The 9,188-nt window shown below is 65.6% G+C and overlaps 6 protein-coding genes across 6 annotated transcripts in view; 3 read left to right on the top strand and 3 right to left on the bottom strand.

Moving 5' to 3' along the window:
• Positions 1 to 1,510, bottom strand: part of EMIHUDRAFT_215847 (hypothetical protein) — a gene marked incomplete at both ends in the record, with an annotated part of 3,001 nt that extends 1,491 nt beyond the window's left edge. Inside the window, 3 exons of the mRNA XM_005762564.1 lie at positions 5 to 42; positions 168 to 484; positions 554 to 1,510. Coding sequence (XP_005762621.1) covers positions 5 to 42; positions 168 to 484; positions 554 to 1,510 — 1,312 coding nt within the window. The remainder of the gene's footprint in view (positions 1 to 4; positions 43 to 167; positions 485 to 553) is intronic.
• Positions 1,511 to 1,855: 345 nt separating this feature from the next.
• On the top strand, positions 1,856 to 2,259 carry EMIHUDRAFT_215848 (hypothetical protein; the record flags this gene model as incomplete). Its single annotated transcript, XM_005762565.1, has 2 exons — positions 1,856 to 2,133; positions 2,235 to 2,259. 2 exons carry the CDS (start codon positions 1,856 to 1,858, stop codon positions 2,257 to 2,259), a joined length of 303 nt encoding a protein of 100 aa, XP_005762622.1.
• A 1,968-nt stretch (positions 2,260 to 4,227) lies between these two features.
• On the bottom strand, positions 4,228 to 5,097 carry EMIHUDRAFT_437897 (hypothetical protein). The gene has a single exon (XM_005762566.1). The coding sequence runs from the start codon at positions 5,085 to 5,087 to the stop codon at positions 4,377 to 4,379; it is 711 nt and encodes a 236-aa protein (XP_005762623.1). The 5' UTR covers positions 5,088 to 5,097; the 3' UTR covers positions 4,228 to 4,376.
• A 402-nt stretch (positions 5,098 to 5,499) lies between these two features.
• On the top strand, positions 5,500 to 6,975 carry EMIHUDRAFT_215850 (hypothetical protein; the record flags this gene model as incomplete). Its single annotated transcript, XM_005762567.1, has 3 exons — positions 5,500 to 6,517; positions 6,662 to 6,750; positions 6,901 to 6,975. 3 exons carry the CDS (start codon positions 5,500 to 5,502, stop codon positions 6,973 to 6,975), a joined length of 1,182 nt encoding a protein of 393 aa, XP_005762624.1.
• A 498-nt stretch (positions 6,976 to 7,473) lies between these two features.
• On the bottom strand, positions 7,474 to 8,013 carry EMIHUDRAFT_215851 (hypothetical protein; the record flags this gene model as incomplete). Its single annotated transcript, XM_005762568.1, has 1 exon — positions 7,474 to 8,013. The coding sequence occupies one exon, from the start codon at positions 8,011 to 8,013 to the stop codon at positions 7,474 to 7,476; it is 540 nt and encodes a 179-aa protein (XP_005762625.1).
• A 109-nt stretch (positions 8,014 to 8,122) lies between these two features.
• The window catches only part of EMIHUDRAFT_452707 (E3 ubiquitin ligase), a gene marked incomplete at its 3' end in the record, with an annotated part of 2,699 nt that continues 1,633 nt past the window's right edge, over positions 8,123 to 9,188 (top strand). Inside the window, exons 1-2 of the mRNA XM_005762569.1 lie at positions 8,123 to 8,833; positions 8,905 to 8,928. Coding sequence (XP_005762626.1) covers positions 8,138 to 8,833; positions 8,905 to 8,928 — 720 coding nt within the window. The remainder of the gene's footprint in view (positions 8,834 to 8,904; positions 8,929 to 9,188) is intronic.

Raw genomic sequence — 9,188 nt, forward strand, 5'->3', positions numbered from 1 at the left:
CAACTTAGAAAGATCAGATACACGCGCCGGGGGAGGAGGCTCCTGCGGACGCGCAGGCAGAGGGGGTGGCGGCCGGTCCTCCGGAGCAGGCGGAGCTCGCGCGGGAGGGTGGGGGCGGGGGGGGGGCGGAGGCCTGAGTGCCTCCCTCGTGTGGCTGCGTGCCCCACGCCTCGGAGGGCGGCCCCCCGAGGGAGAGCGAGCTGTGCTGGGACGCCTGCGACGCCTCCTCCTCCTCGTCGCCGCCAGACGCCCGCCCGCGCGACCCTTGCGAGAAGGGGCTGAGAGGCGGGTCGAGCTGCGTGAAGAGCAGGCCGGGCAGGGACGAGGGCGCCTCCTCGCCGTCCTCCGCCCACCCTTCGCCTCCACCCTCCCGCGCGAGCCCCGCCTGCTCCGGAGGACCGGCCGCCACCCCCTCTGCCTGCGCGTCCGCAGGAGCCTCCTCCCCCGGCGCGTCTGCAGGTGGCGCGGCGAGCGCAGAGGCGCCCTCAGAGGCGACCTCTCCCGCAGAGCCAGGCGCGCCGCGCGCCGCGGGCTGCGACGTCTGCACAGCCACCTCCGCCGCCTCCTTCTCGGGCGCGGGCGCGGTCTGGATGCCGGTGTCCGCCGTCGGGATGGAATGCTGAAGACAGGCGTCGACTGTCGCAGGGAGGGGTGCCGACTGGACGGAGGCGTCGGCCGCCGCAGGAGGAGGCTCGGCAGCCTGGACGGAGGAGTCGGCTGACGGAGGACGGGACTCGACCGCTTGGACGGCCGAGTCGGTCGTCGCAACTGCCGGCTCCGCCGCCTGAGCGGATGCGTCGGCTGCCGCGGGCGCCGCCTGAACGGATGAATCGGCTGCTGCAGGCGCGACCTGCATCGAAGCGTCGGCCGCTGCAGGCGCGACTTGCATCGAAGCGTCGGCCGCTGCGGGTACGACCTGCATCGAAGCGTCGGCCGCTGCGGGTACGACCTGCATCGATGCATCCGCCTGTGTGGGAGCCGGCTCGACCGCCTGGACTCCAGCGTCGGCCGTGATCGTGCGAGGCGGCACCGCGTGGGACGCCGCGTTGGCCGGGGCGGGCTCTGAGGCCCGCACCGCCACGTCCACCCGGGCCGTGGCAGAGCCAGCCATCGCGCCACTCAGCTTTTGAGGCGGGCTGCCCCTCGCGAGAAGGTAGCAAAACACCTTTCGGTCGACGCTGTTCTCCAGGTCGCCGAGCTGAAGCAGGCAGCCTGGGTAGAGGAGCGCCGAGTCGCCGTTGGCGTGGCCGAGCCCGATCTCGTGCGACGCCTCGCCGCCGGAGGCCACGATGCGCACCGGGTTCTCGTGCAGAGCGACGCAGCGGACAGCGTGCTCGGCGTCGCAGAAGAAGCGGACGTGGCGGCTCCGAGAGATTGTCGAGCCGTCGATGCCGAGCGCCGTGCGTCCGATAGTCACGTCTTGCGAGAGCGGCACGCTCCGGACGGTGGAGGCGCCACCCACGAGGCGAAGCTCCCAAACAGGCGACGCGGCGGCGGGGGTTTCCGGCATGCAACAGTGGGTCGGTCGTTGTTCCAAGGGCGGGAAGATTTTTTTTTGAGAGCGCCTTCGTTGTTAATAGTTGTGTCTGTGTGTCGCTCGTGCGTGTCGTCATCATCTGTCCAGCGTCCACCCATACCGCGTTGGTGTCCAGTCCGAGCCTGGCTGTTCTTCACCTTTCTACCTATGTATGTTGGTAGGGAGGTGATGACGAGTCAGTTATGCGCGGCGGGCGGTTAGACGTTACGGGGCGAATCGAACGTTGGGAGGCTTCGGAGGTGCGGAGCGTGTCTCATTGGGTCAGGCCTGCGACCGACACCCACCGGAGCGTGGCTTTGGCGCAGGGCCGGCCGCACCATGCCGAATCCGCTCGCGTTCGTCGGCGGGGGCGCGGCGCTGACGGCGGCGGCCCGAGCGGCGGACAAGGCGAACAGTGGTGGCGGACCATTCAGGCGGCTGGGCGAGGGCCGCGGCGCGGCGTTGCGGGAGGCTTGGCCGGTGGAGGCGCTGCACACCGTGCCCGCAGCAAGGCGGGCGGCGACGGGCGACGCGGACGAGCTGTTCGCGTACGCCCGTCCGCCCAAGAGCAAGGCGAAGCGCGAGGCGGGCGAGCGGCGCGCCTTGCAGCACCAGGAGTGGGCTGACGCGCCCAAAGAGAAGAGGCAGACATACATACATACATACATACATACATCTCTGTACTCTGACTGCGCCGCCGGCGCCGCCACGCATGCAGTTGGGTGCTTCTGTCAGCGGAGTGACCTACCTATAGGTTACTGACTGCACTCCAAGTGCTCCAAGTGCTGGGCGGGCTTTGCCTGCCATGTGCCATGCGTGGCAGCCGCCTTACCCAGCGGCTGAGGGAGGGTGTATAGAGGGTAGTGTAGAGAGAGCACGACCAGAGCTGCTGTGGTTTCAGCCTGCACCCCTGAGGGAGGGTGTATGTAGAGGATGTAGAGTGTAGAGCGCTGCTTGAGCTGTAGATAGAGCTGGAGAGCGCTGTAGAGCTGTAGAGCTCTACATCCGCCGCGGGACGATGTGAGTCCGATGTAGAGCGATGTAGACGCGCCCTACAACGTGAAATCTCTACAACAAACTCCTACCTTAATAGTACAAACCCAATTGTCCCTTGCGAGCGGGCAAGTCGCACTCCTCTCCTTGAAATCAAGCCCACTCTTTCCTTTGCACCTGATGCTACAGAGGGCTGGCAGCGAGCTGGGAGGGAGCCCATCGCACCATCAGGTGGAAGAGAAGTAGTGTTGGGCTGCTTGAAATCCCTGTGTGGTGGCGGCGTGCCGTCCTCCCATCCCTCCCTTGGCTTGTCCCTTTCGTTTCTTTCTTTTTGGTGATTTTTGTTTCCCTCATCGATGTGCCTTTTGTAGTGCCAGTCCGAGCCAGTCGTCGGCGTAGTCGAATTCTTCATCGCAGTCGTTCATCGGCGACGGCAACTCGCGCCAGCGCCCCCCCTCTTTGTGTAGATCTAGCGCGTCGCGTTCCCCTCCTGCATTGCTTCCCTTTCTCCTCCTATCAGCCTGCACCATCGTTCGAATCACCACCTATGCCACGGCTGCTGCTGCGAGGTTGCCGGCTCTCTCGCGCGCGAATGGCCCTGTGTGTGTGTGTGTGTGTGTGTGTGTGTGTGGCGCTCTCGCTCTCATGCGTGTACCCGATTTTCTCTCTTGTCGTGTGTATAATGTACGGGGTGTGGAGGGTGAGTTGACCAGGGGTTGTGCGCCGGGCCCTCCTGCTCGGCTCCAGCCAGTAGACAAGTCTTGTCATCAACAGAGTAGAAGGATCTGACCTCCTCGGGGCCGATGTGACCAAGCGCTGGTAGCGTGGTTTTACCTCACACCCACGGTCTCACAGTGTGCCGGCAGTCGCCGAGCAGTGTCGCTCACACAAGCCGCAGCACAAGTGACTGGGGGCCAGTGAGGGCGAGCTCATCGCTGTCACAGCTGTGGCAGCCGCACAGTAGGCTGTGTCAACTCTGCGCAGAGTGTGTGTGAGCAGCAGAGGAGCTGCTCTCCAGGCTTCAGGCGCAAAGAGCTGCATGCCAGCGAAGGCGCTATCGAGGTTCGCCGAGCGCGGCGCAGGTTGAGGGAAGCCGCCACCGACGAGCGCGTTGGACGTTTCACTCCGGACAAAAAACGCGGCACAACGGACGGTGCGGGGCGTGCCACTGTCTTAGCGGCGAGGCGCGGGACCGTCTGTGGCGAAGTGGGTCGCGTCCCTCGATTTCCGTCAACTCACCCTCCACACCCTTGAGCACTTGAGCACTGGATAGGGTCGATTCCGCGTCCGGAGAGCTATGCATGAAGCGGCCGGCGCGCCACCGCAGCGCACCAATGGAGGTTGCGCTGCGGCACAATCCACAGGCGCAGCAGCACTGCGAGGCATTCTCCAAGCACGGCCTCTGGCGTTGCAAGTGCATGGAGAGCCCGCAATAGTCGACAAAAGCACTGCTTGGTGCGCAGTGGACCACCACGTCGGTCGCGCCCTGCGAAGGGACAACCGCGGGCGCGCGGCCGCGGGCCCCGCCGGCCGCCGCCGCGGACCGGCTTGCGTCGGACGCGGCGCCCGCCGTGCGAGTTTCAGACCCGGAGAAGGCCGACCCAGCTCATCCCCAGAGAGGCCATGACCAGGGTCAGCCATGAGAGGGGGCTTTTTCCATCCGTCCAATGTTTTTTTCGCACCCTCTCTATATCTCATGTCGGCTGAAGACTTGGCTGAAGCCTGGACTGGAGAGAGTCTCGCTGGACCTCGCGCGCGGGAGTTGCGCGCGTTGGCCGTCGGCCGTCGCGCACCGTGGCCGACGCGGTTTTTGAGTTGAGACGTCACGTGCATGCGAATTCTCAGAGAAAGGGCTCTCTCCTCTCTCTCAAAAGGCGGTCTCCGGCCGGCTCGCAACCCACCCCTTGACCGCAGGGTGCGCGGCGACCGAATCAGCGATGCAGTTGAGCGTCGGGCATTCTGCGGCGGCTGTTGCCACGAGAGCAGCGTCCTCGGCGGTCCCCTCGCGCAGCAGGCTCCAGATGCAGACGTCCGCGTAAGAGAGACTGCCACCGATCGCGTGCGACGCGCCGGCTCCGGATAGCTCCACGACGCAGGCTTCGATGCGGCCGAGCCACCCTGGCAGGTCCGTCCCGTACCACTCGTCAGATGCGGCCGCCTTCTCGTCGTCCGTCTTGCCGCGCGTCATACGCGAAAAGCCCTTGGCCCGTTGCGCGTCGCGGACGTCCCTGATGTGCTCTGCCACCATGTCGATCTGGGCCCGCTCGATGGCCGATTTGCCCAACAAGCCTGCGACGTCGGCGACGTATCGCTCGATCGCCTTGCTCTGGCCAATGGCGCCTTGGTCGGTGATGAGCAGCGGAGCTCGGTTGAGATTGAGAGCCAGCGCTCCGCCCTCCTTCTCCGCCTTGAACTCGGGCGCCTCGAACCCCGGCCCGATGGCGTAGCGGTGGTCCTTGAACTCGAGCCCGCCGACAGCAAGCAGCACTCGAGTAACCTCGGCGGCGCCGCGTGCGTCGAAGTACTTTAGGGTGAGCGAGGAGGACGCGAGAGCCAGCAAGAGGAGCGACATCGACATGTCAGACGAGCTTTGCTTCGGCGCAAAAGAATGCGGCGCTGCGAGCCTGTCGTGTCCCTTGTCAGGAGCAGGAGAGCCCCACCTGTCCCCCTGATCGTTCTTCCAAAATCCTGCTCGTGCAGGTGTGGACCCTGTCCTCGTCCCATCCCTCGTTTGGCTTGTCTGTTTTCTTTCTTTCTTTTACGGCACTGGGTAAAAATTCTTTTTTTGTGCTGCACGCCCTGCGAGCGGGGCGGGGTGCGCACTGTCCCTCTGTGTTCGTGTGCGTCGCCCATCTCTCCCTGGAGATGACTGCTATTTATGGTGTGGCCCTCGGTTTTCTTCTTCAAAGACCAAGTGTGTGTGTGTGTGTGCACTCACAAAGACCAAGTAGTGCCCGTCTTGCCGCGAAGTGCGGCCGCAGTGCGGCATCATGCCCGCAGTCGACCTCGTCGTCGACACCGACTTGTCGATCGACGTGGACGACGTCGGGGCGCTCTGCCTCGCCCACGCACTCGCCGACCGGGGCGAGGCACAGCTGCTCGCGATGACCCACGACACTGGCCTGTTCCCGCATGGAGTCCGTGCCCTCTCAGCCATCAACAAGTTTTATGGGCGTGGTGACCTTCCCATCGGCGCGTACGTGGGCGAGGTTGGCGACCCCGAGAGCACCCACGTAGAGCCGCCTTTCCTGTGGACGCGAAACGGGAGAGGCCACTACGTAGACGAGTTGGTCGCACAATGGCCTCAAGGCAGGTCGACAACCGGCCGGTCGGTGGCGAAACTGCCCAGGGCCGTGCGTGTGTTGCGGGATGCCTTGGCGACTGCGGCCGACGCGTCAGTAGTCATTGCCGCCATCGGCTTTGCCACCAATCTTCGCGACCTCCTCCGCTCGCCGCGGGACAGCGATGGCGATGGCTTGCCCCCGGGAGTCGAGCTGGTGAGAGAGAAGGTGCGGCGCCTGGTCTGGATGGGGGGGCGGGCGCGGCCGGTCTGGTCTATACACCCGCCCGAATGGAACTTTGCCGCCTGCGGCGGCGAGGCCTCTTGCGGCCCGTACAGTCAGCTCGGCGAGATCACAAACGTGACGCTGGACGAGTGGCCGGCGGCGGTGCCAATCAGCTTTCTCGGCTTCGAGGCGGGGGTTGAGGTTCAGACGGGTGGGTTCCTCCGCGACTACCCCGACGGCTCCTCGCCGTGCGCCGACGGCTACCGCGCCTTTTGCTCGCGGATGGGTGGATGGTGTGGTCTGGGCGGGCGCGCTTCATGGGACCCGATGGCGGTTCTCTACGCGGTGCGCGGCAACTCTTATGGGCGCTACGATATCGAGCCGGGGCGAATGATGGTCGATCCCCGGAGTGGACGCAACACGTGGGATCACCGCGGGGGCTTATCCCGCGGCACGGGTCAGGAGAACCTCCTGCTTTCCCCTCGCTGGTACACCAACATCAGTGCAGAGATTGACCGGCTCCTCTACGAAGCTCCGTTGCTTCAGCCGCCCTCCCTGCCGCCGTCGCCACCGCCTCGCCCGCCTGCGTCACCACAGCCTCTACTGGCGTCACCAGGGTCTCCGTCCCTGGCATCCCAGGAGACAGATGGGCTGATGCTTGCAAAAACCGCCCTCACCTCGGCGTTTGTCCTCCTGCTCTTGCTCCTAGTGCTGCTCGAGTGCGCCTTGGTCACAGTCCGCAGACCCCGTCGCCCCGCCGACCCCACTCCGCGAGACGGAGCGGCATCGCGGCCGAGGTCCAAAGCGGCCAGACGAACGCGTGGGGACGGCGCGCCACGCCAGAAGCACGGCCGCAGAGAGAGACCCTGGCGGACCCTGCGCGAGGATGAGCAGGAGCTTGGCCAGGAGGGCGGGTATGCCGGAGCGGACGAGGCTGGGCCAAGCGCCGGAGACTCATAGTTGCGGAGGGCCCTAAGGCCGCCAAGATTTTGGTCGAGGGCGTCCGACCCAGAGCCTTGGAGCCCCCGCGGCCGGGTAGGGGGTACGGCTTTACGGCTTTACCTCTTTACACTTTATCTTTAGCTCCCACGCCAGGCGGCGCGGAGCCAGAGCGCAGTCCGCAGAGGCCGGCAGACCGCCAGGGTGCAGGGAGCTGGGACGTGGGAGGCCGCAGCGAGGCCAGAGCTCGCGCGGGTGAGTGCGGCGCCCCGCGCGCGCTCTATATTTCCTGACATTTCCTACGTACGTCCCCGCTGTGATGATGAGCCCGAGACGTACGTTCCCGCGCGGCTGCGCATGTAACATCAGCATGATGATCTCTGATGATGCGAGAGCGCTGCAACACGGCATCTCATTCTGGAAGATCACACACATCGAGAACACACAACCACAAATATGTCGAGGTCATGCACTGATGGACACGTCATGTACTCGGCAGCGCGATCTGCGCGCAGGCGTCTATGCGAGGAGAGCCGCGCGCTTGATGTAGGACAGCTGCGGGTACTCTTCGGTGAAGTATCTGTTGCCTTGCTGTTTGGCAGCAGCCTGGTTGGGCCCCTTGGGCATTTTCACAAAGCTCTCGGCAACGTCGAAGCCTTCGATCACCTTGGCGAAGGGCGCGAAGCCTTGGCTGTCAAGCTGCGCGCACGAGTCGTCGTAGTTGATGAAGACCTGGCTGCCTCTCGCGTGCGGACCCGAAGTTGCGAATGACATGGTCGCCTTCTTGTTGCTCACCTTGACGGGGTCGTCGGTGATCTTATTCTCGCCCCACTTCTCGTACTCTCTGGGGTCGGCGGGGATGCCCCACTGCGCGATGAAACCGGGTATCACTCGGTAGATGCGCGCCTCGTCGAAGTAGTTTGCAGCAATGAGGGCCAAGAAGCGCTGCGCGCCGATCGGCGCCCACTCGGAGTGAACCTCGACCAGGATCTTGGACGTGCTGTCCGGCCTGCTCGGATCGAGCACGATGTCTAACTGTACTCGCACGGGAGTGCCCATGCGATCCGAGCGGCGAGCCGGCGTGAGCCCACTTGTCGCGCTAAAAGAGAAAATAACCACGCCCCTCGCATCTAAAAGAAAAGCGCGCTGCTAGAAACGACCGCGGGGGGCAGCATTCGACACTATGTCCTCCTCGGCGTCCAGTTGTCGTCAGCAGCCCCGGCCGCGACGCATCACGCGCGCCGCGTCGCGCGCGGCCGCGGCCGCGCTCCTCTCCGACTCTCCCGGCGAGGTGGTCGCGCATATCCTCAAGCAGTGCGAGCCGCGCGACTTAGGCGCCCTCGCTTGCACGGCGCAGTGGCTGCACCCGCTGCTGGAGCTGGCGCTTCGGCTGCGCGCTGGGGAGAACGGGCACGCGCTCCCCAAGAAACTCCCGCTGGGCGACGACTCGTGCCACCGCCGCGTCCAGGTGCTGCTCTCGCTCGAGCGGCGGCGGGCGCAGCTCGGGCGCCGCACGATTGCGGCGGGAATGTCGCACTCGCTGTTCATATCGCCCGAGGGCACGCTGCTGTCGTGCGGGACAGAGTGGGACGTGGACGGCAACCCGACGCCTGGCCTCCTCGGCCACGGAGAGCTCGCCGAGGAGGAGCTGCCAGCAAATTCGATCCACGTTCCGACTCCCCTCCCCGGGCTCGCCAGCGTGCGCATCCACTCCGTCGCCGCGGGCGTCTCGCTCTCGCTCGCAGTCACGTCTGAGGGCGAGGTGTACTCGTGGGGCCAGGGAAACATGGGCCAGCTCGGCCACGGCACCTGGGCCAGCTCGCAGTCCACGCCGCGCCAGATCACCGCCTTGGCCTCGGAGCGAGTCGTCGCCGTCGAGGCTGGCCTCATCCTTTCCCCGCCCTTCCTCTTCTCTTCTGACTCTTCTCATGAGTCGGATTCGGGTTCTAGGCTGGTTTCATCCACGCCCTCGCCCTCGCAGGCGCGGCCTAACCCTCTCCCCCTCCCTCTCCCCCTCCCCCTCCCCCTCCCTCTCCCTCTCCCTCTCCCTCTCCCTCTCCCTCTCCCTCTCCCTCTCCCCCTCCCCCTCCCCCTCCCTCTCCCTCTCCCTCTCCCCCTCCCCCTCTCCCTCTCCCTCTCCCCCTCCCCCTCTCCCTCTCCCTCTCCCTCTCCCTCTCCCTCTCCCTCTCCCCCTCCCTGGCTCCCTCCCTCTCCCTCTCCCTCTCCCTCTCCCT

This window comes from Emiliania huxleyi, assembly GCF_000372725.1.
Source record: "Emiliania huxleyi CCMP1516 unplaced genomic scaffold EMIHUscaffold_67, whole genome shotgun sequence".
Classification (NCBI taxonomy): Eukaryota; Haptophyta; order Isochrysidales; family Noelaerhabdaceae; genus Emiliania; species Emiliania huxleyi.